Source organism: Balaenoptera physalus (genome assembly GCF_965194825.1).
Source record: "Balaenoptera physalus genome assembly, chromosome: 13".
Classification (NCBI taxonomy): Eukaryota; Metazoa; Chordata; class Mammalia; order Artiodactyla; family Balaenopteridae; genus Balaenoptera; species Balaenoptera physalus.
The window spans coordinates 104,750,276-104,775,804 of NC_138892.1; the positions used below are offsets into that span (position 1 = coordinate 104,750,276).

Genomic DNA, 25,529 nt, shown 5'->3' on the forward strand with positions numbered 1-25,529 from the left:
AACAGACTCATTGAGATGTTTCTGGCCCAGGGTCTTCACTCCGTGATCAGAGCATGAGGGGCAGGGGCGGGGGAGACCCGGGAAAGGGGGCAACCTCCAGACATTCGGCCCCATTCCTCACCCCAGGGCGTGCTCACTCCACAATTGACAGATGCCAGATGGAATCTGGTTGCTGACCATCCTAAATGCAGAGGTTTGGAGTTGTCAGTTTTGTTTTGTTTTTTTTCTTTTCTTTCCTTCTTTTTCTTTTTTTAAAATTTTTATTGGCGTATAGCTGATTTACAATGTTGTGTTAGTTTCAGGTGTACAGCAAAGTGAATCAGTTATACATATACATATATCCCCCCTTTTTTAGATTCTTTTCCCGTATAGATCATTACAGAGTACTGAGTAGAGTTCCCTGTGCTGTACAGTAGGTCCTTATTAGTTATCCATTTTATATATCGTAGTGTGTATATGTCCATCCCAATCTCCCAATTTATCCCCCCCCCTTTCTCCCCCTGGAAACCATAAGTTTGTTTTCTACATCTGTGACTCTATTTCTGTTTTGTAAATAAGTTATTTTGTATCTTTTTTTTTTAGATTCCACATATAAGCAATATCGTATGATATTTGTCTTAAAACTGTGGATGCTGGGAGGGCAGTGTGGTACTGTAGATGCACATGGGGCGGGAGTTGAGGCCTGGATTCTTCCCCCACTCTGGCCCAGGGAAACAGGTGACCACACACTGGCCACTTGCACTGCCCCGACCCTCACTTCCTTCACATGGGATACAGGACACTTGTCTGTGTTGGGAGGGGAACTCTTCCTCTCTCTGCATCTGCCTTTCCCCAGGCCTTGCAAACCAGAGTCCTATGCATCAGACCACTGTCGGTCCACACGGAAACACATGAGATCAGAGCGACTGCTCTCCAAGGCCAGTGGCCATTTCTGAAGCTCTGCTTTGAGTTCAAGCTTCTGAAATTTATCTAAACTGTGGAAGAATGCCATTTGTTCTGTTCAAGGTCAAGACTATCCTTTCATTTAGGGAAGGAAGACGCTACTTTTTTTCCTGAAATGATTTCAGCACACCCTGCCTAGAACCTAGAGGCGGGACCAGATGACTTTCTGAGACCCTTTGTTCCTAAGTGAAGGCAAAGGAGAGAGGGAACAGGAAAAAAATATGTTGACCAAGTAATATTCTATAGCAGAAAGGCTCGGCCTGTGTGCCATCAGCTGGAACCCCGGTGGAACTGAGTATTAATGCTCTGTTCTAGCCTGGCACCTTGACTCTCTGTGTGCAGTGCACTTTGTGAAGCTTAATTAATTTCCACAGTGCCTGTGGGAGGCTGGCAGGGAAAGTCCTTGCTCGCCGCAAATTCTCTCTGAAGGCCTCTTTGAACCTAAGCCTTGTATTCACATGAGCATCTCTATTCCCAGCCCATTTTGCTTCCCACGTGTGCCATCCTTAGACCTCCAGTACCGCTGATACCATGCATGTGCACACTACACACCCACACACACATACACACACACACACACACAGAGTCATCCTTCTGAGAGGCGCATCCACCACAGTCAGACGTCCTGGGTGGCATTGCATCCTCGAGGTCACACCTGGGCCTTTCACCCTGGCTTTCAGTAGGTTCCATCCTTTCCAAATCCATCACTACCCTTGCAACATCCTCAGTATACAATTGTTCTCCTTCCCCCCACTTTTGAAAATCTCCCTTGTCTGGACTCAGCCTTTCTTAACTTTTCCCCTGATAACTCTACACCCGCCCCACTGCCGGCGCAGGTAACTTCCTCCACTTAACTCAGCCAAGGCTGTGTGGTCGCAGAATTATGTCATCTGGAGCTCAGGAAGGCACCATGGGGTGGGGTTGGCACCGTGGGGTGGTGTGTGGCCTCTTCTGCCTGTCCCTTTCCTCCACGCCACTTACACGTGGACTTGGAGTTCATAAATGCTGAATTCCTGGTGTGCAGAGACCATTCGGTAAGTGTAAATTATGTTACCCAGAATGTTGTTTTATGAAGTAGTCAATCAATACTTGTTAATGCTGGTGGTGATGTAATGGGTCTGCTAGACATTTCCACATGCATGATCTTACTAAGTCCACATGATTTCTTTCTTTTTTTAAAATTTTTATTGGAGTCTAGTTGATTTACAATGTTGTGTTAGTTTCAGGTGTACAGCAAAGTGAATCAGTCATACATATACATATATCCACTCTTTTTTTAGATTCTTTCCGCATATAGGCCATTACAGAGTATTGAGTAGAGTTCCCTGTGCTCTGCAGTAGGTCCTTATTAGTTACCTATTTTATATATGTGGTGTGTATATGTCAATCCCAATCTCCCAATTTATCCCTCCCCCCCCTTACCCCCTGGTAACCGGAAGTTTGTTTTCTCCATCTGTAACTCTATTTCTGTTTTGTAGATAAGTTCATGTGTACCCTTTTTTTACACATGACTTCTTTCTAATGCAGGTATTAGCATCTGGTTTTCCAGATACAGAAAACCTCGAGCTCATTGAGGTAATGTGACTTGTCCAAGGCCAGAAAGCTTATAAATGTCAAAAGCAGGATTTGAACCGAGGCCTTCTCACTCTGGGTCTAATGAACTCGGAGCCAACTGTAGGTGTCAGCAGGGGGTTAAGACCTACACTACCCTGGACTACGCAAGAGAGGCTCCCCAGCTATCATAGTGAGACAGAAAGGAGAGGATAAATAATTAGTGCTCATGACTCTTACTCACTCTCCCTGGCTCCTTCACACATATGTCCCCCATCCCCCTGAGAACTCGTGTCTCTTTCCCTCCCTTCTCTTATCTATCTCTTCTCTGTCTCCTCCTCCCTCTGTTGTTCAAAATAACTAGGCATAGATATCATAGAATGAAATCATTAGACACTGCCCTGGGGGAAGGGAGAGTTTTCAGAGTGGTTAATAGAAGACAGGTTGCATATTTATGCTCCCATGTAATTAATTAATAGCTCAGAGAGCTCTATTACAGACTGTTCTTGTCGTGTTCAACATGTTTACCAATGGCATGAATTAAGGGAGATAAGGAAGAATATTTTGTAGTAATTAAAAAAAAAGGTCCATCCATAGAGAAGATACAACAAATATAAACCGGTATGTGCCAAACAACATAGCAAAACGCAAAAAGCAGAAGCTTAGAAAAACAAAGAAAATTTGATAAAAACAAGACTTTAAAAGAGTTTTAGAAGACTTCAACAAACTTATCTCAAATTTGACATATCAGTCAAGCAAAAAGCACATCAAATATACAAAGTATTTGAAACTATCAGCCAGCAAGCTTGATTTAAGAGATGAATGTGGAGCTGTGTGCCTTGCAGTAGAATACACATTCTTGTTATAGAACTTATGTAAAAATTGACAATATGGGGATACAAAGGAAAGGCTAATAGATTCCAAAAAGTAATCCCTTACCAATATATTTTCTTACTATAATACAATAAAACTAGAAACCAACAGTTTATATATTTTTTAAAATGCTCTTCCTTTTTTTCTTTTTTAAAATATATTTATTTATTTCATTTATTTGGCTTCACAGGATCTTCCTCGTGGCACATGGGAGCTTTAGTTGTGGCATGTGGGCTCCTTAGTTGCAGCATGGGGGATCTAGTTCCCTGACAAGGGATCAAACCCAGGCCCCCTGTACTGGGAGCTCGGAGTCTTAACCACTGGACCACCAGAGAAGTCCCTAAAATGGTCTTCTAAGTAAATCTCAGATAAATTAAATAATCAAAACCAACATTATAGGTTATTTAGATTACATTATGATTGAAAACTTAAAATGTCAACAAAATTTGGAAGGTCATTGAGTACACTGAGCAACCAGTTGGGATCCATTAAGATAGTGACAGTTGAGAAAGATGGACTGAATCAAACAAGCATAAAATCTAACAGAATTACATTTGAGATCTTGCCAAAATCCAAAACACCAATGGCAAAAGCACAAGGTGGGAGAGATATGATTCAGTCACACCATCTTTTTCTTTTTTTTTTTAAATTAATTAATTTATTTATTTTTGGCTGCTTTGGGTCTTCGTTGCTGCACATGGGCTTTCTCTAGTTGCAACAAGTGGGCTTCTCATTGTGGTGGCTTGTCTTTGCTGTGGAGCACAAGCTCTAGGTGTGCGGGCTTCAGTAGTTGTGGCACATGGGCTCAGTAGTTGTGGCTCATGGGCTTATTTGCTCCGTGGCATGTGGGATCTTCCGGGACCAGGGCTCAAACCCATGTCCCCTGCATTAGCAGGTGGATTCTTAACCACTGTGCCACCAGGGAAGTCCCTCAGTTGCACCATCTTTAAAACAAAAACCATCACTCTGCCATCAGGTTTAGGGGTTTTAGTCGACAAATGGGTTCAGCATTCATCAACTATGTGATGTGACTGCCCAGAAAAGTGAATGTGCTCTTAGACTGCATGAATAGGTAGGCAGCAACTAGATCAAGAGAGATCTAATCTGCACCGATCAGACCTCATACAATGGGCATTCAGTTTGCGACTCTATGGCTTGAGAAAGCTTAATTAGAGCCCATTCAGAGAAGAGTAAAGGGGATGGTGAAGGGACTTCCAAAAGAAAAAATTCCATGTGAGACATGGCTGGAGGAAGTGGAGAGGCATGACCGCAACCCAAGGCTACTCCTTGAAGTCTTAATGCTGTTTTTAAATATATGAAGGGTTATTACACAGAGGCAGGATAAGGTCATAGAAAGACACATGTCTATGAGCCAGAACAGTCCATAGATGAAAGACCTGCTTAGAGATCCAGCGTTCCCTCTCACTGGAGGTGTTCTAACCCAGTCTGGGTAAATACTTGGTGGAGATTTTGTGGCGAGGATTTTAACACTGGAGAAATAGGTGGTTGGATCAGACAAGCCTTCCAACCCCGAAATTCTTCAATTCCCCTGGAATCTGGTATTTCCCGCCATGTGGTCCACCCATGGACTTCTGAGTCTGGTATCCAAAGTCTTAAATTTATTTCTTACAGATTTTCAGCATTAACATTTTGAGCACAGGCTCTGTGGGTGACATCAATGTCTGAGTGTTCATAACCTAGTGAAGGCAGCATAAACCCAAAGGAAAGAGTAGTTCAGGACTTTGAAATGTTCAAATAAAGACATATGGTGTCTTCCGAGGTCAGAGAAGGGGGTCAGTGCGTTGGAACAGACAGGGAAATACTCATGGAGAAGACTTCAAAGTCTGTGTTTGTGTGTGTCAGGCAATCTGAGTGGTTTTAGAAATTGAGGTAACAAAGGGGTGTATGATAAGCAAACATAATCAGTTGCCTCTTTCCTCTGATGGCAGAACGTGGTAAGCCCGGCTGGAGCACCATACACCATGTGCCCAGATCTTCTGAGAGTGTCTCTAGCCATTGTTTCTCCCAGAAAAATAATTTCTCTGCAGCCCCTGCTCACACACAGCCTGCATCTCTAATGGATCGCTCCGACAGGAGGTTTTATTGACTAAGCTTTCTGTTCTTCATCTTCCTGATTGCTTCTGACCCTTTCCAAACCTAGCAACCCTTTTATTCTTGAAACAAAGACCCTCCTCCCCTTGGGGAGTGTTAGCCCTTGCCCCCCGCAACCCATGATAATAATTACGATAATAAATAATCCCTTACATCCATTTAGGACTTTGCCGTTCCAAATACCTTGCACACCTGCTCTCTCGTTTGGTCATCGAGATGATGCTGGGAGGAACCGGGGGTACAGGTGCTACTTTGGGATCGGAGGAGGTCTTCTGCCCTCTGAGCTGGTTTGGTGATGGGAGTGGTGTGCACAGCACCTTAATGATCTCATTCCCGGGGCTCGGGTGTCCGGCCCTGGGTCAGGGCTCATCCTCTGAAGTCATTCAGGCCTTGGCAGCCTCCCAGGATGCTGGCCGGTTTTGTTCAAGAGCGTTTGCAAAGAATGAGCTCCATGTCTGATCCAGTGTGGGCCCAGGATCGCTGATGCCCGCCTGCATCCCAGGACTTCTTTGTGGTGGGCGCATCCTTTGTGATGAGGGCTGGGGGTAGGTGCCATTCAGAGGCTACATCTCTCTTCCCCCCATTTGTTTGTTTGTTTGTAGCAATTTGCAAAATTACTTCGCGACTAACAGACTAACATGTGAGCACGAGAAGCATAGAGTTTATTAATTTAATCCAATAAAACTTCAAGTTAATATAACACATTTAATGATAGTGTAGAATTAATGCTCTGCATGATTATTAGGCCTAAATGGTACACAGCTTATATGCATGACTGTAATTAGTATTGCTTTAGCAGCGTCAAATCCATTTTTAAGTTTTTCTCATATCACTTTATTAGTTCCCTGGTACTTATATAGTTGGAATCACCGTCTCTAAAGTTTTCCTGGATACCATTTACCACGTAGCATCAGAATTTCTTCCAGCACAGGAAGATAATTCCAGGCACCAGGGGAAGACCATCTTTGTTTCTGAAATTTCCTTTCCACTGTATCATTTCTGTCCCTGAGGTGTCCCTATGCAACAGCAGGTGCCTCAGCTCCTTATTTCTTGCCAAGATTTTCTTGTAATTGTTATGGGGTAGCTAAGAACCAAAGTAACAGTCCAAACATTTGTCATTTACCAAGAAGAGAGTTCTCACTCTTCACCAGAAAGACATTTGTTACTCCTGGGATGGGAAGCCCAGTGCTGAACACAGAGCCTTGGCTTGGAGGAGTCTTGGAGAGCTGTGTCCGCTTGCTGAGCACACCCTGGGCCAGTGCCGTACTCACTCAGAGTCAGGTTTGTGGTCTTGGGGATACAACCAAGAAAGGGAACTCAGACAGGTGAGTGACCTTGACCATGCAGATCCACACCGGTTCCCTCGTCTGGGTCAGCTGTGTGGTTTCTGTAGAACTGGAAGGATGCCAGTCAAAATGGCAGCCTGTGCAAGTGGTGCCAGGTTCCCCCAACAGGTAGCGAGTGAGGAAGGAGCAGCCTATGGGCTGTGGTGCAGCCTTGGGCGGCGGGGGAGGCCTGGCGCTGGATTGGAGTTCCAGTGGGACTTAGGGATACAGGGAGGTAGGAGTTTGAATGACAGAAGGCTCAGGGGAATGAATGCTTTCCTATCCTTGATGATTTCTTCCGAAATCTCTCTGGTACCTCTTAGAACCGAGAACCAGGGCTGTTTCCTCAATTATAAAAGCCTCCTTCGTTGAATAAAGAACAAGGGAGTGCCAGCATTTGAGTTTAGAATAGCAGGTGCCAAAATTGGCAGTAGGTGTGTATATTACAGGTTCAAAACAGACCTGGAGAGCTATGACATAAGGCTGCTTGCTGGAGCCTAGAGTTTCCTTAACAGGAAAGAGGGCAGAGAGCGAGGGGCAGATTGGGCCTCCCATGCCCGGTCAGAGAAGAGGTGTGAAGATGCAGTCCCCTGGGAATGTCACATGTGATCATCTCCAGTCTTGGTTCAAATGCTAATACTTGGTCCTTCCCATTTGAACTTGGGGGAGTACTTGAAGGAGGATCTATTACTGGGAGAGAAGGAGGAGCCATCCCAGGGGTGACCCACAAACCTTGTCCCCAGAGCCGCCTCTGTCTTCATCTCCATGTAGGAGCAGAGAGGCCAGCTACTTACTTCGTGTCCTGTGGGGCTCTCCAGAGTAGGAGGGGACGCTGAGAACCCAGCGTGTCACTATTGCCATCAGCATTTAACCAGCCTCGCCCTTCCCATGGCCCTGTGCCGAGATGGGTGAGCCCTTGGACAGGTGTGGCCCCCTTCCTTTCTAGGGGCGTCGTGATGGTGGTGGTGGTCATCACCATGGAACCTTTTGAGATCCTGTGAGAAATGAGGGTCACGCAAAGTTCAGCCCATAGTTTCCAGGAGAGTACAGTTCAGATGGTGCTGATGGAACCAGGCAGAGAGAAAGCGCCCAAAGTGGGAAAGAGATAAACCAAGAAACCAAGCAGAAAGGAAGCCCACACCACACACCTTTATGCTGTTGGCAAGCATAGGGGTCAGTGGGCAATAGGATGGTGAGTGTCACAGAGGCTGGGTGGATTGGTGCTGAGATAAAGCAGAGGCAGGAAGATGGAGCCGGGGACACTCCCCGGGGGGGCATGTGGATCATCTGGGAGGGACAGCTGGGAGACAGGAGGATGAGAGGGTCCTGCCGGGCCTCAGTGGTCAGCTGATCCGAGGAGCTGACCCTGCAGCCTTGGCTGACCCAACCGCCATGGTCACCCAACCACCCAGAGCTCCACTGGGGGATAAAGGCATCTCCTCACACTCTCCTTTTGTCACCTGTGCAGGAAAATTGCTGCCTACGATGAAGAAATCCAGCACCTCTATGAGGAGATGGAACAGCAAATCAAAAGTGAGAGAGAGCAGTTTCTCCTGAAGGTAAGAGCCCATTCCCGGGGCTTGGCTCTGCGGGCCAGGCTGAGATACCACCTGCTCTGACCGTGCCCTCTCCTCAGCCCCGGCTCTAAGATTGCAGTGCCCCGTGGCACTATTGATTTCCTGTTTCCCTGTTTTGCTTATTTTTTTCAAGGCCGTTGTCACCTTCAAATATGGCATATAATTTACTGGTTTATTTTTATTGATTGTGGTCTGTCTCGTCCTACTAAGATGCAAGCCCCAAAGAGCAGGGATCTTTACCTTTTACGTACTAATGCACCCTCAGCACCTCCACCGTGTTTGGAGCACAGCAGGCAGGCGTTCAACAAGTATTTTGTTGGATCAGTGAACGAATGAACAAGGAATAAATGCAGAGAAGGTTGGAGGGGCTTTACCAGTTAAAGCAGCCTGAAGACTGGCTCGATGCTGGCTGCTCCCGAGACCTCCACGGCAAGCCTGCACAAATGCAACAGCCCGTGCCACTCCGCGCCCAGCAGCTGCCCTCAGGGGACCCTCGTTAGAGCCGATGCTTTCCCATCCTTTCCCCTTGGAAACCTAGACGTTTTAATTCCCAAGACAGCTCAAGTTCCACGCTTCTCGGATTCTACGGGGGAAGATGTAAAACTCACATTCCTGCTCCTGGTCTGGCGCTTAGCCTTCCACCAAGCCCTGCTGTTTGTCTTGGGAGCTCAGAACTGGTGAAATCCCTTCCTGTTCCAGGCTAAGCAGGATGCTTTAGGGGAACATATTCACCAGACAGAGCTACAGGAAACTCCCTCTTATCCATTTTCGGATTATCCACGTGTTGGGTTCTCAGCGGAAAAGTCTTGGATCTTGAAAGGTGGCTTCCTGTCTTAGTTCGGGGCCATTACAAAAATATCATAACCTGGGTGGCTTATAAACAACAAACATTCACTTCTCACGGCTTTGGAGGCTGGAAGTCCAAGGTCAGGGTGACAGCGTGGTCGGGTTCCAGTAACAGCCCTGTTCCGGGTTGCAGGCTGCCAACTTCTCTGTGTCCTCACGTGGGCAAGCAGGCTCTCTGGGGTATCGGACAAGGGCGCTAATCCCACTCCGGTGGGCTCTGCCCTCGTGACCTAGTCACCTCCCAAACAGCCCACCTCCTTGGGGCCATCTCCTTGGTGGTTAAGTTTCAACGTATGAACTTTGAAGATAGAGACCCCATCACCTGCTGCCTCTCAACGCTGAACCTGAGCCACTGTCACATCCCTTCCCTGCTCCTTAAGGCAGGTTGGTCTAAACCAACGTTTCACTTTAGGCTGCCGATTATCCACACCACGGCCCCGTTTCTTATCACAGATGCCCTTCCAGCTGAGAGGGCGTCAGAATGCCTTCCAGAAAAAGCCGGTTGTGTTCTCCACCCGGAGCCCTCTGGAGGCTGGGCAGTATTTCCAGACCGCCCCCTCGCCTTCCTTTTCAGAGCGCTAATACATCCTGGCTGACCCCGCCCTCCCCCGACTTCCAGCGTTAGTGAAGGCGAACACGGCAGAGAGAACTCGGAGCTCCTCACCGAGTGGACCCTACGGGGGGGTTCTGAGAGCATCAGCCTGACCCCCGCCGCACCCCCTGCAATAGTAGACCCGCTCCCTTTACCCCAGTGGCTTTGTGCACAGAGGGGCTGAGTTCTGGGGCGGGGGGAGGGGGCGGCATTCGGCCCTCTCCCCCCAACCATGACTACAGGTCAAAGGTCATAGCTAAGGAAAGATGCTGCTTCCAGAAGCAAAAGGTGGGTCAACGCCTGGGGACTGGGCGCAGAAAGAGGTCGGGTGGGGGGGAATTCCAGGGCAAATCTGCACCAGTTGGGGGGTCTGACCCCGCTGCCGCACCCCCCCCTCCCCTCTGCTCCGGCTCCTCCCTTCTCAAGGCCTCTGAGCCCCAAATACCTGTCAGGCTCAGCGCTGGGATGTATGCTGTCTGCGTACGCGTGGGAGCTGTGAACACGTGTTCGGCTGTGCTGTTAAGCCTTTGGACGCGCAGGCTTGGCCTGGCCACCGTGTGAGGACGGTGGTCTACAGTGCATGACAGCGTGAGAGGCTGCAGCCTCTGGCCAGGGCTTGGAGCTCGACATCTCACTGGCCGTGACCCCCTCAGCACTCTGTGCCAGGCAGGGGCAGTAAGACACTCCGTCTGGCCTTCGTGGGGCTGCCGGCATCAGCTGGGGGTCCTGGAGCTGCTCGCCCCACCCCCCACCAGCGGGATGGAGAAGATTCCCTGCAGCAAACATGGGGAGCAGGGGCTGCCTGGCGTACCCTGCCTGCACCGTCAGGTGTGGTTGACACGAGGACAGTCACGGGCTCACCCCGAGCCCCGCCGGCCTGTCCTAAATGGGCAGGGGACGAGGTGGCATCCCCAGAAGAGGAGCCGAGGAAGAGCCCTGGGCTTGGACGGGGGCTGCTGTCCCCTCACTCTGCTGCTCCCAGACAGGCCGCCCCCTAGGGCTGCCTCTCACCACCGTCCTCCTTGGGACGGTGTCGTTCCACGTCACGGAAAGCCCGGGGGGCTCCCGTGGTGAGTTATACAGAGGCTGTGATGCTTTCTTCTCTTCCTGCCTGTCATGCGCCGCGGCCGTGCCTCGGACAAGCAGAGAGCTGCAGGTGGTGCGGGTAGTTTTGTTTCCCAAGAGACAGCGACGTGGAAGAAAACAGCAGGGAAGCTGGGCAAGGCAAGGGCTGGACCCCAAGTCTCCCGCTGCCCACTCAGGGCCCTTACACCGGATCAGGCTCTGGTGAGAGTGTCAGGCATCCTGCCAGCGACACACTTTCCTCTTTGTCCCACGACCAGGCCCCTTCCCGCTTGCGTCACTGGGGTCTCCGCATCCCTGAGTGGGGAAGGCCGGTCCTAGGGCAGGAGGGAGGGGCTGTGGAGCTCAGGGCAGAGATCCCCCCGGGGGCTTGGGAGCCCTCCGTCCCAGCGGGGACACAGCGAGAGCCTAGACCCGCCTGAAGGAGGAAGAAGTGGGGCCCCTGTGTTTTCAGAGGGAGGGCAGTTTAAAGGATTGAATGACTGCGCCCAACATGGACAGCATATCCGAGCCGGAAGGATTCCATCTTCCAGTGTACAGACGAGGAGCCTGAGGCCTGAGATTGCAGCTCAGCCCCTGTTCTGTTCCCCGTTCGGTACCCGCCCACTATCCGCCGCTGCCTCTCTTGTGGGAGGCGGTCATCCGACATGGTCGTACGTGGTGGGAGCTGGCATTGTGCACACTCTCCATCCGCCAGGGCAGGCGGGTGACCAAAGCCCTGGGATGTTGTGGGAAGACCCCAAAGGATGGGCGGGCCCCTCCCTGCTATTGAGCAGGTTCAAGGTGGGGAAAAAAAAAATCTCCGTCCCGGTGCATCTGGGTCTCACGTGTCCTTCTTCCTGGCTTGGCAGGACACGAAGAGGCTCCAGGTCTGCAGTCAGGAGCTGGAACAGAGGCTGTTCTCCAAGGAGCAGGAGCTGGAGCAGCTCATTCAGAAGCAGAGGCGGGTCTGTTCTTGTCCGTGTCCTCGGAGCACCTGCTTTTCACTCCATCCTCTCCTCTGGCACCTGCCCACTTCCCCTGCCATTCACTTAAGGACTCTGTTTTCTTAAATCTGAGAAGAACCATTTAGTTGTACAAAAGAGAGCATTTGAAATCACAGGTGATCCCAAGATAAAGCCTTTACTTTCCAACGCCTGGTGTTTAACTTGGAAAAATTGCCAAGAATTCTCCCAAGTATCCTCCGCAGACATCGTGGTATAATTATGCCCAGGAGCCACCAGAATGCCAAAACGTTACTGTGTTTCCTGCATCCTGTATGAGAGATAAGGGGGATGCTGCGGTACGGGGGTCACACACACTGGTATCTGGGGGGAGGCCACAGATTGTGATGTCTTCCTGCCAGGATGGCCAGGGATGCCTCCAGCTGGAACAGCAGGTTGACCAGGACGAAGGTCAATGTGTCCATCCCCTGTCTTCCCGTGTGCCCACACAAGGTGCCTCAGCCTCCTCTGGGACAGTTCCCGTCACCCCGCAGGGTGGATGCAGACACCAGACGCACCCCTGCTGCACCTGAGTCCCCAGAGACAGGCTGGGTGGTGTCCCAGGGTCCATCCGCTGTGGCCAGGAGCGCGTGGCTCAGGACCCCAGGGAGACGGGTTACCTCGGCAAGCCTCGCGCTCGCCGCCGCCTCTCCAAAGCAAGGGGCTCGTAGGAGAGAGAGGCCCGGATGCCACTGGCCTCCTGTTTTGTTTTGTCTGGTGCTGGAAGGCATCCAGCCCTGGACAGACCCGGACACATTGCTTCCATTTGAATAGAGAGGGATATCTTTAGCAGCACATTAAAATACACTTGAAGACACCCCCGTGCTAAGGCTGGAGACGGTTCCACTCCTCTGAGTACCCAACCTGTAGATTTCGGTTTCTCTCCTGCAGCAAGACGCTCTCACTGCCAGCTGCCTCCCCGCTCCCCTGCACAGTCTACCTGGCTTCTCCTCCTCTCCCTCCTCCTCACTATTATGCATTAAGTTCTTACCAATTAGATTTATCCCTCCAGTGAATGATTGCCACTCGACTTAATTACTGCATGCTTGCCTGATTACTCAGGGACCTCTTGAGAATCACCCAAAATTCCTTGTTGTTGCTTCCTCCTTCTTTTACTGGCCACGTTCATTAAACTGAATTTATTCTTCCTGCCTCCAGAAGCGTGTATGTGTGCATCAAGGGGCAGAACAAAGCTGACTGAGGCTTGAGGGCCGTGAGGGGCAGTAGCATGGATTCCCACCCACCGAGTGGAGGAAACAGGGCACGGCTGGGAAAGGCCAGCCTGATGGGGGGTGGTGCTTGCTCATCGCTCCCCTCTGCACAACGCCCCCGTTCCTTTCCAGCTGGAAGGCCAGTGCACCGCCCTGCACGACGACAAGCACGAAACCAAGGCTGAGAACACCAAGCTGAAGCTCACCAACCAGGAGCTGGCCCGGGAGTTGGAGCGGACGTCCTGGGAGCTGCAGGACGCCCAGCAGCAGCTGGAAAGCCTCCAGCAAGAGGCCCGAAAACTCCACCAGGAGAAGGAGATGTGAGTGTCACACTTGTGCCCTCCAGATCCGTCCCCTGCTGTGAGCGCGTCAGCCCGCCCCCCAGACCCTTCTCCTTGCTCATAACATGGGGATGGGGCTCCTTGGTCCCTGGGACCTCTTCTAACCTTCTAGGGTTCTGAGACTATGAAGCAGACCAGTTCTGCGCCAAGCACTACCTAGGATTGACAAGAAACGTACAGCCTCGTTCTCAGAACATTTATTATGTGATTAGAAAGACGTTATCCAACCAACAAATAGGAGGCAGTCTGGGGGAAGATCCTGAGTGAGTGGAAAGACCAGACATTGACTGTCATGGTTCGGAGACCTGGGAGAACAGGGTGGGCCAGGAAGACTTCCGAGGTCAGCGTGTAGTTTGACAGGGCGTGCGACAGTGCCCTGGACGCTTCACCCCAGCTCTGCCCATTTTTTTCCTTCCTCTTTTTCCTTCCTTTTTCAGCCTTCCTCTGTGTGGGCAGCCCCACATCTTTGGGGACTGGTTTGCTGATAAACTACTTTAGGTGTCCAGCCATTGGGTTCAGCTTGCTGGATGGAGGTGCCCCTGGGACCAGTCCAGGGCTGGGCCTGCACCTGAGCCAGAGAAGTCACTGAGGAATCAGTCTCAGGAGTGTTGGGCTTTGAGAGCAAGGGCTCTCTGAGGCCCCGGAATCTCACTCGCTTATCTGTTCATCCATGTACCAGGGCATTCATTGGCGGATTCACCTCAGCAACATTTGTTGAAAGCTACTCAGTGCTTTCAACACTGTCCTGGGCACTTTTTATGTCAAAAATCTGACATTATCTCATTTGAACTTCTCAGCATCCTGATGTGCCAGGTACTGTTGTTATCCGCTCTAATTTATGGATGAGGAAACTGAGGGTCAGAGGTGTTAAGTACCTGTCCCGAGATGCTAAGAGGGTCAGAGGTGTTAAGCACCTGTCCCGAGACGCTAAGAGGGTCAGAGGTGTTAAGCACCTGTCCCGAGACGCTAAGAGGGTCAGAGGTGTTAAGCACCTGTCCCGAGACGCTAAGAGGGTCAGAGGTGTTAAGCACCTGTCCCGAGAGGCTAAGAGGGTCAGCGGTGTTAAGCACCTGTCCCGAGACGCTAAGCGGGTCAGAGGTGTTAAGTACCTGTCCCGAGACGCTAAGCGCTGGACACACGCTGCTGACTCCCCACAGTGACAAATGAATCAGCCGGAAAATCTGTGCCCAGCACTAGGACTGGCCGCCCTTCACTCACTCGCTTGTTCAAGGACTCATGTAGTCATTCTGCAAAACCTGGGTGCCCGGTCCTGGGTGAGGTAACGTATAAAGTCTGATTTCAAAAAAAAGGGCAGTCTTACCAATGCTTGATGTTTTACGTGTGTTAACTCTCTTTGTTCAGAACCCCTGACTCTGACCGCTGGCAAATCGTTGGTGCATCAGCCTAAATCAAATTGTTCTGCTGTCTGGCTCATGTATGGTGTCCTGTACTGTTCGGGAATGATCTAGAGTGAGAGGGAGGGGATGTGTTTGGATTTGGAGTTTTACCCTCGGAAGACAGCTCCAGTTGAAAAAGATATGTCTTCCCAAGCAGCTGACTTAAAGTAAAATCAACCCCTCCATTCCAAGGCTTGGATGCCCGGTGGAAGGACAGGATATTTCATTAAACAAGCAAAATCAGTTCCTCCCCATTGAGATCAGGTCAACCAGGCGCTTAACTTTATAAACAGAATTAAGGAGTCAGGCTCTTAAAATTCAATCAAGTCCTGAAAGCAAACATCTGAAAGGCACAGGCATGAGAACGGCAAATGGAAATGAGCCCCGGAGCAGGGGTAACACACCACAGCGTGAGGATTAAAATCTTTCTGAAGTCTTATCTTAATTAAGCAAGCCAGGGACACAATCTCCGGAGGCTGGGAATTGACAAAGAGGGAAGGAGGGTTAGGAGGGAGAGATAAATGAGTCCAGAACCTTCACGACTTTTTTTTCAATAAGAAGCTTGCAGCAGCGTGTGCAGCTGGGGAACCGGCTGGAGCCCAGGAGAGCGTGTCTCGTCCAGAGAGGCCCGGAGAGAAGGGCAGGGAGACGCTTAGCTAGTCCTCCGTAGAGCAGGATCCCAGACCAGCAGTACCGACAGGACCTTTGTGCTGGAACCCACCTTTTCATTTCACAAATGAAAATCGGAAGCTCAGAGAGGGGTAGTGAGCAACCCGCCGCCGCGCAGCTAGTTAGTGTCAGAAAACAAGGTCAGCGCCTCGTCCTCCTGATACCCTGTGCTTCCCCGATGACGTCCAGCTGCCGGATGCTGCTGGGAGGGGGGAGAGTGGGCCTCTAGACCAACAGAGCCCGTCCTGTATCAGCTGGAGTTCTGAACGGACAAAATGAATTCTCCTGTTCTCTGAAGATGCCCAAGGAAGGAGAACTGGATTTTAAAATCAGATAAAGAAGGCGCAATCAAGCAGGGGAGACAATATAAAGACGAAGTTCGGCTGGAAGGCAGCACCTCTGTCTGTTTTGTTAATTAACTTGTATCTGGGGGAGAGGTGGTTTATGACAAGGCAGGAAATGTGGCAGAAAGAGGTGCGCCCCCCACCCCCTGACCCCCAGCCTCCCGCCACCCAGAGGGCGCCAGTCACAGCTCCTTGTGGATCCTTCCAGAGTGTTCTGTACATGTGCGCGCGCGCACACGCACACACGCACACACACACACAGAGACGCACACACACACACAGGCACACACACAGATACATACAGACACACACAGACACACACAGATGCACACACACACAGGCACACAGATACACACACAGACACACACAGAGACACACAGATGCACAGGCACACACAGATGCACACACACACAGGCACACAGATACACACGCAGACACACACACACAGACACACAGACGCACACACACACAGATACACACAGACACACACACGCAGTCACACAGAGACACACACACAGACGCACACACTCACACACCGGCACACACACAGATACACACAGACACACACACACAGACACACACACAGACGCACACACACACGCACTCACACAGAGACACACACACACAGACGCACACACTCACACACCAGCACACACACAGATACACACAGACACACACACAGACACACAGACGCACACACTCACACACAGGCACACACACAGATACACACAGACACACACACACACACACACTTCATTTACAAAGCGACAGCACACTGTTCTACGTTTGCCTGCGTTTTTCACTTGATGGATCCTTTGGAGAACGCTCCATATTTCTTTCTTTCTCATAAAAACACAGCCAACAGCCCTTCCCTCCCAGCAGCCATAAACCTCTCACCAGTTACTACCGCAAAATGGCAAGTTCTGTTCCTTTCACTTCACCTGTTAGCCAGACATAAACTTGTAGAACATCTAGGTTAGAAGGACTTTCAAGGTCATTTTAGTCAAATATCCAAGTGTCTTTTTTTTGCAGAAATGCTTTTCCATTTGTTAACACAAAAAAATCTATCTGAATATACATATGTGTGCATGTTTAGACAGATGTGTGTCCACTAGACAAACAGACGTAGGTTTGCACCGATACATACCACGTATGTGTGCGTATGTGTGTGTGTGCACGGTGCCAAGGTCCCTGGTGCCTTGTAAGCAGGGCCAGAGGAGGCTTGGAGTGAGGTCCTCTGTGTTGTGGAGGAATTGGCCCCTCGGTCAGACACCGTGAGAACCCGTTAGGTGAGGTCTCCGGTGTGAGTGACCGGCCTCAGCGGGGAAAGCCGTCTGCTTCCGGCTGCCGCAGGAAGAAGCAGGACCCGGGATGGGGGTGGCGGAGCCCCAAAGCGGGACGCAGGCAACCTGCGCTCCCAGGGCACCAGGCTGCGAGCAGACAGCTGTGGTCACCTGGTGCCCGTCGGAGCAGTGTCCCGGACGGCGTTTAGGGCCCCAGCTTGGGTGATGGGGAAGACATTGTTTTCCCTCCAGTTGACATTAAATATAATTGGTAATAAAATGTTGGGAGTTTGCAGCTCTGCAGGAGCCAGAGAAGTTCTGTTGCTTAATAAGCATTGTCTGAGGTGAACTTGGAATTTGAGACAGTCTGTTACTGTCGCAAATTGACTTTATAATTATGCTATAAAGGGGAAAACCCCACAGATACCGCTCAAGGAATCAGGCGATTGCGAGCCTGACGGACGAGTCGTGTGGCCCCAGCAAGCTCGTGGTGCCGTGGATGGGCTGCCAGGGGACCGTCCTTACGCAGCTGAGCCAGTGGACAGTCCAGACAGCCCTGACGACCGTGGCAGTGACGCATTTACTAGGCTGTGGCTTGGAAATATGGGACCCTTTGCAGTAAGCTTGGGGGAGATTTAAAATGTCTGAACTGTGGTGCAGAGCACAGAGGGAAGGATGGAAGCAGAACTGTGCAGTTAAGCAAGGTTTATTTTCCAACATCACCCCATTCTGCTTTACTTTTTTCCTTTCTTCTCTGAGTGGTGCTGGATTCCTCCCTAACCCCCCCTCCCCCCTTCCGGCTCTCTTCCTCCCTCCATCCCTGCCATCTTCCCTCCCCGCCCCTCCTTTCGCCCTCTCTCTCTTTTCTCTTCCCACTGCTATTTGTTGACTGCACCTCCAAGCCAGCCACTGTGTCGAGGATACAGATGTAAACAAAGCACACACAGCCCCCTGCCTCGCAGCCTGAGTTGCCCTCCAGCCACCCTGTGTATGTCTCAGCTTCTCTCTCCCTTTCCTCAAAACTCCTATGATTGACACGCTCACACTGTGATGTAAATGACAGATTGTGATTGATACATTAAATCTCTGCTTTGTAGCTAGAGATAAGAAATTTTAGTCAAAGAAATGAATGCGCAACAGTGGAAATTCCAGCTCTCCGGGAACAGATTGGAGACTGTTGGGGGAAGGTGGGGAAGGAAAGATAGGTCTTCAATAGCTCCTGCAAACAAACGAAACCAGCATGGGGGGGACGGGGGGAGGGAGAAACACCAGCTCGGCACTCACCCTCTGAGGTTGGGCTGGAGCAGCGTATTGATTCTGATTCCCTGACCTCTGCTGGGGGCAGTGCAGGACCACTGGGAGCCTGAGAAAACAGTGCAGTCATCATCAAGCTGTATCCTTGGGACAGGGAGTCGGGGGTCTAGATTAGGACCCTGGCTCAGTCCTGGGTTGTCCAGGGAGAGTTATCAAACCTATTTGACTCTCTGTGTCTATAAAACAGGGATCATTTCACCTTCCAAACAGGGTGTCTGAGACGATTTGGTGAGACCTGGCTATAAGCCCTGCACGAGGCCGTGCTCTCCAGCGGAAGGCCAGCCCGGGCACCACCTTCCGGGTCCAACTTCATCACTGCCTCGTGCCCTGGTAGCACCCCCTGCCCCCCCATGTCACTCATCATTGCCGTCTTGCGTCCCCTGCAGGGAAGTGTACCGCGTCACGGAGAGTCTGCAGCGGGAGAAGTCAGGGCTCCTGAAACAGCTGGATTTCCTAAGGTGCGTCCGCCTCCCAGAGCGTTGGGTGGGAAGGGGCGCCCCCAGAGTCTTCCCTGCCCGCTGAGGGAGCACCGACATTTCCCTGGTCGCCAACGCACTGTCGGGCAGCTGAGCACCGCCTCTCCATTATGTTTGCTCCGTTTACACAGGTGCCCACCCCCCTCTCCAGTTTGTACCTCTGCAGGCAGGCGCTGCCTCCTTCTGCTTGGTACCTGGCACGGGACTTGCTCAGGTAGGAGGAGAACTGAATTTATGGAGCATCTAATCCATGCCAGATGTAGTATCTCCTTCGTCTTCAACAAAACCTGGGAAGTAGGGCAGCTGTTAACACAGGGCTGAGCCATCAAGGAAGCGGATATCAGAGAGAGGGGGTAATTTACCAGAGTGACCCAGGCGCTCGCTGCCAGAGCCGGAACTGAGTCCACAGCTGGCCGATGCTCTTTCTTCTGCCGTATTCTGTTCGTGTTTGTTGAATGAGTAAATGAATCACAAACAGAGCAGCAATAAGGGCGTCAGGAGTGTCCTCAGCCTGTTGAGCCAACTGTAAATTCAAAGCTCATTGGTTTGGTTAGGATTATCCCCCCAAAAAAACAACCAAACCCAAACGGGTGTGGGGAAAGATGGAATGTTCAGTTTCGTCTCTGAGGTTTCTAAGTTACTATACTTGCTGCCTGTCAAACACCTCTTGGGGAATAGTGATGAAATTTGGGGCCTGATTTTTAAAGTGCAGGCGGGTTTGAATTGGGTACCTTTGGAAGGTTTTTAGGTTTTGTTTTGTTCTGTTTTTAATTTGAAAGCAAGGTAAGATCACTGCATCTGGCATCTTTGCTGCCACCAAATAGAAAAGTTCTTCAAACTGAATGCATTTCAGATTTGTTTCCCTCAAGATGTGATTCCAAAGGCCGGGGAGATGGAAGTGGTCCTTGGTGGCCAACTTCTAATCCCTGTGAGAGAAGGTCTGGATTCTCAGGAAGGCTTTAGTGAAGGCAGAGAATAAGATGTACAAGAATGAGTTTGGTTGGGTTTTTTCCCTTTTTTCTATCGTACTTAGAAAAAAATACAGGGGCAGATTCAGTGTGAAGGCGCAGGGGAGGATGGCAAGGCAGCATTCTGCCAACACTTGTGGGTCTTTTTCATGGAGACCAGCGTCTGTGCAGAATCCCAGCCTGAACCTTGCTGTGTGGTCCCCGAGCCAGCTGGGGAGGGCCCGGATGTGGCGGGACAGCCTACGGCAGACTCTTCCTCCGCAGTGAGATCTCCCGGTGGAGACGGAGAGCCGGGGGAAACGGGCATCAGGGAGACAGAGAGAGAGCTGGGAGCAGGTGGGGAGGGAGGACAGCGGGAATGGGGGGGGGGATCGGGGCCACGGCCGGGGTGTGACCCAGTGGCGAGGGGCTGCCGTCCTAAGGGAAATGGGGGCACAGGAAACAGTTTCAGGGCGCTTGGTAGGAACCTGCACTTTGGAGCTGGAGCTGGTTCCAGACTCAGCCCTGCCCCTCATCACCTGTGCGACCTTGAGCAGTTGTCCATCACCTGGACATGCCTGTGTCACAGGCTTCCTGGGAGAATTGGCTGACTGGTGCGCAGCCGTCGCTGCAGGGCGGTGCCATGAAGGACAGAGGACACACATACAGAGCAGAACATTCCCTTGCCTATCGGAGCCTCTGCATGGAGATGCTCCAGGAGACGAGATGAAGGCGTGGCTCCCCGGGGCTCCCCAAGTCCTCACCCGGTTGCAAGGCTGCTGACGCCACTGCCCGCAGAGGGAGGGTCCTTGTGGCAGGAGGAGCTCCCTTCGCTCAGGGTTTATAAGATATCCTCCCCGCACCCCGCTACTGCCCCCACGAGCTTGTCCTGAGGCCCTGGCTGTGTGCCTGCCTGCCCATCAGATGTGTAACTGGTCCAAAACAACCCCACACATGTTCCTGCTGTTTCCTGCAGGACCTGGGGACCGAGGCCGTTACTCCAGCCCGCCTCTGGTCTAACACGCAGGGTGCATGCAGCACACGTAGCCGAGTGCCTGCACACAGTAGGCGCCAGAGCACGGCCGCATTGCAATGACAAGGGCCAGACCGCCGCTGTGCCCTCTCTTCCCCTTCAAAAGTGCTGCTGGTTCTGAGGCCACTGGCCAGGAGAGTCAGAGGGTCAGAGAGTCACAAAAGTCTCCGAGGCCACCCGGCCATCCCCTTAACCTCACGCTTTAGTAGATAAAGTTCCCACCGTAACCTCGAGTGCGTTCTGCGGTTGCACCGCGTCCCCAAGGCCACTCAGTCCCCCACTGAAGCTCTAACGCCTCCTCCCCATCCTCACGGCAGCCAGCGCCATCCTGAGACCTTCCCCCTGTGCTCCGCCCCCCACCTCTGCCTTCACTGCTAGCCAAGGCCAGCGCCCCAGCTCGTGCTCTGGAACTAGATCCCACCTTCCTCGAGGGCTACTCCCGTCTTTCTTCTCTCTCCTCTATTGTCAGTTTTTTCTCTTTGGGAGAGATGGACAAATGTACTAGAATATTTCTTGTCTAATATCTCTTGTCTCCACCGGCCCATCCAGCTACTTCCCATTTCTTTCATCACTTTCAACAGAACTTTCCAAAGAGTTGTTTCCATTTACACTCGGCCGTCTCCGTTTCCCAGCCTCACCTTCTCAACCCTCCACCAGGCTTTTTCTCCCATTATTCCACCGAATGTGGAACCAATGACCTCCATGTTGCTTAAAATATGGGCCAGTTCTCAGGGCCCCATCCTTGTCCCTGGCACATCACTCTTAGCACAGCGTTTCTAGGACTCCTTTTAAAACTTGAGTCAGGTCAGGACACTCCTCGGCCAAAGCCCACCCCCCATGGCTTCATATCTCACTGGGATAAATTCAAAGTTCTGACAATGGCCCACAGGCAGGGGATGGCAGATTCCCACCTCCCCCATCTTTCCTCTGACCTCACCCTGAGCATCCGCTCCCTCATTTCCGTTCCCCTGGATGCACACCACGTGTTTCCCAACCCCAGGCCCTGCCCTTGCCATTCCCTCTGCCTGTGACGCTCTTCCCCATCCCTGCTGGGCTCTCCCCTCCCCACCCCTTAAGCCTCTGCTCAGATGCCACCTCCTCAGTGAGGTCTTCCCTGACCACCCTCCATCTCTGGCCCTCTTTATGCCACTTCTTCCCCACTTTATTTTTCTCAATAGCAATGAAATACAAATGCCCTGGGGGCAGGAACTTTTTCTTCCATTCCTTGGCGTAGCCCTGACAGCTGGAGCCGTGCCCGGCACACAGTGCGGGCTCAGGGAGACACGTGTGGCATGCAGGCACGCATGCACTCATGAATGAAAGGTTTAGAGAAGGGGGGGCAACAGCAAGTTCAAGGCGGAGCTGGAACACCTGGTCAGCTCTGTGGAAGGCTCCCTTAGTAATCAGATGGACCAATGCAGGGTCCTGAAGGGCCCTGGGTGTCACAAGGCCATTCTGTCTATCCCCCTGCCTCTGACCTGACTTACACACAGTTACCCTCTGCCCTTAGCCACAATCCCTAAGGAAAGTGGTTCCACGCCCTCCCCGGGCCTTCCATGCCTGGCCTTCCTCTGTACCCATCTGACCGTCAAACCAGTGCTATGGGATCTGTTGACTGCAAGCCCCGTGTTTGAATAGATTCCCCTTTTCCATCCACAGGGAAAGGAACAAGCATCTTCGGGATGAACGGGACATATGTTTTCAGGTAATTGGCCAGTGCCCCCTCCCCTGGGGGAAGACAAAGACTGGGGTCCAGTGGCAGCCAGACCTGCGCTGGGACTGGCCCAAGAAGATCCTGAGGCTTGGAATCTGGTCACTCCTTTGTGTGGGCAGGACGGTGGCATAAGATTTTTTGAAAATAGTCAAAATTCAGGTTGACCTATAGGGTCATAGTGTGTTAATTTTCCGTGAAGTGACACACTTTCCCCTTGGCATCACGAGACTGGAATACTTGGGAGGGTCCCACATTTCTTGGATGTAGAAACGATCGTTCCATCCATGAGACGGTGCAGTTGAAATGGCACCATCGCTTTTAAACCAGAATGCTCAGTTTTTTTCTTCATTAACATTTTGATGAAAAATTTTCATTTTTACACTGTCGTAGAAAGAATTTAAAATGTATATTTCACCGTTTACATAGTTGATTTTATGTACAATTTTTTTACCCTATGGGGACTCATGCTTCTCTGAACCTGAGTGCCACACTTACATACTTTCCCAAATAGCACGAAAATCCTGTATTTATTTAAAGAATTTCACTTCCGGCTGCGTTAAACAGAATCTAGGATTTCTCATTCCCCTAACATCCTCCCCTTTAGACAGTAGCTGTGGAAGCTCTGAAGGGAAGAAAAAGGCGGGCAGGATGGATTGATGTGACATTCTGATGATCAGGATTATCGCACCGTGAATTTCACGTGTGTCCTCGGGCAAATCATCAGCCTCCTTGGACCATGACCCCAGTCATCACATGAGGAAAGAGAATCTCTGTCCTTTTTTCCATATTGTAGGGATTTTTGTGTGTGTGAAAAACTCTTGGAAAGGAAGGTCTTGCGCTGGACCCTCAGCTGTTCAGTGCCCTAAATGCGGTCAGTACACGGCAGCTAGTTTGCCCCGGATTCGGTGCAACCTAGTTTATAAGTGCAAATCCTTTAGGGACCTTGTACATCACAATGTCTTTTCTACCACTGGCTGTCAGCAACATGTCTCTGCCACCCACCTGTGTGTACTATCAGAGGAAGACTTAAGCCTACACATGTTTGTTTGATGGTGGTAATGGTTATAATTGTTTAAGAAGTAACACTGAATTTATTTTAAAACTTCCTAACAAATGTCACCTTAATCCCTTGACCTCGCTTCCCTTCACCTGCCAAACTCATTCTGCTTTGAGAAGGGAATGGAATGAAGGGAATAAGAACCCTCGTGGGGAATAGAAGGAAGAGGGATAAAATCATGTTCATGCCAAATCACGATTAAAGATTAATTTGGGATCACAGCCATACCTTCGGGGGCCCTGGGAGCACTGCAACCCCTCCTTCTTTCAGGAAGGATCCCTAGGAACCACGGGGCTGACTGGTTAATGAGAGATTCTTCCTGTGATCTAACCGCCCCCCCTTATCTGGAAGACATCTGTCAGGGGAGCCCTGGCGAGGCAGGTGTAAGTCCCCCACTCCTCCCAGTCTCTCCATTGCAGATATGTGAGCAATTTACCTACAGCCAGCCTACTTCCACGAAAGATCTGAAATACCCTGTCCTAGCTTCGTAGCTGTGGACAAGGCACTGGGTTCATTGATCCTCCTATCTGGGGGTTTGGAAATAAAGAGGGATTGAAACCCCACTGAAAAGTGTGTGTGATTTAAAGATGCACAGAGTTTTTTCTGCCCATAAATATTTTTCCTATGCATCCCACATTTAGCTTGTCCTCTTGCAAATTATCACTACTCCTGCGAAGGGTAACCTGGCAGACCCCAGGCTCGAAACTTTGATTAGCTTATTAGACGGGAGATGGAGGAATTATGGTGAGAGATGACAGCAAAAGGAAAGAGTGGGTGAAGGCTAGCTGGGAGCCCAGGCCGTCACTTGCTTCCTTTAGAGTTTTATTTCAAGCCTGAACTATGAGGTGGGGAAATTGAGCCCTTTTCCGCTCCAACGTTGGGACAAATCAGTAGGTGTGGATCTGAGGGCATTTTGTGTTTCTACAGAAAGACAAGGCAGCCAAGGCAAACACAGCTGCTCCCAAGGCGAGCCAGAAGCAGCGATCCGGCTCTGTGATCGGCCAGTACGTGGATGGCAGAGGGGTGCGCAGAAGGTAAGGCGTCCCCGCTGGGCTCCTGCATTGCCTGTTCCTTGGTCTTGCAAGGTTGGGAGCAGGCTCTGAGCCCAAGCTGAGTGCAGATTGGCGCTGGCGGGAAGCCTGGGGTCAGCCAGTGTCGCTCCCCTTGAAGCTTGGAGGACGCGTGCCTTCCTGTTCTGACATCTAGTTGCAGGGCAAGCACTTAGGACAGGCCGTTGTCTCCTGACGCCGCCTCAGGTTCCTGCCAGGGAGCGCTGAAGAGGGGCTGCAGATCAGGGGAGGGACAGAGGGGGTGGGAGGAGGAGGGGTCAGAAAGAGAGAGGGAGTGGGTGCCGGGCCGGGCTCTGCTGTCTGTTGAGCAGAATGGATGCTCTCGGTTTTCCAGGGACAGGACTGCGTGAGTCTGAAGGGTAATTAGAGTGTAGTACGGAATCTCCAATCGTTGAAGTCCTTTACAGATGAGAATGGCGCCTGTACCTGACAGACTCCTTTCAATAATTCATATTAAATTAACTCAGGGATAACATGCTTGGTTGTTGCTGGACAGCACACGATTGCATTTAAGTCCCCAGAGGGGTGGCCCGTTGCTCCCCGAAGGAGGCTCGCCAGCCTCCCGCCCCTACCCGTGCCCTGTCTTCTCTGGGGCGTGTGCTTCATCCCATGGATGGCCACAGAGAGGTGGAGGCTGCCAGATCCCCAAGTATCAAACCCGGGACAAAGTGTGTGAATTTGCTCATCCATCCGGGAGACCCTGAGGACAGCAAGCATGAAATAGACAGGTATGCCAAGCGGAGGTGACCTGGGGATGTCGATCCGCTGATGGGACAAGACCTTGCACCT

At 51.1% G+C, this 25,529-nt stretch overlaps 1 protein-coding gene across 8 annotated transcripts in view; it reads left to right on the forward strand.

The window, feature by feature from the left end:
- The window catches only part of CRACR2A (calcium release activated channel regulator 2A), a 164,045-nt gene that overhangs the window by 108,374 nt on the left and 30,142 nt on the right, over positions 1-25,529 (forward strand). For all 8 annotated transcript variants that reach the window (XM_082421106.1, XM_082421105.1, XM_082421111.1 and 5 more), the window contains 6 exons: positions 8,272-8,362; positions 11,753-11,848; positions 13,228-13,415; positions 18,830-18,901; positions 22,559-22,604; positions 24,598-24,704. In XM_082421106.1, coding sequence (XP_082277232.1) covers positions 8,272-8,362; positions 11,753-11,848; positions 13,228-13,415; positions 18,830-18,901; positions 22,559-22,604; positions 24,598-24,704 — 600 coding nt within the window. The remainder of the gene's footprint in view (positions 1-8,271; positions 8,363-11,752; positions 11,849-13,227; positions 13,416-18,829; positions 18,902-22,558; positions 22,605-24,597; positions 24,705-25,529) is intronic.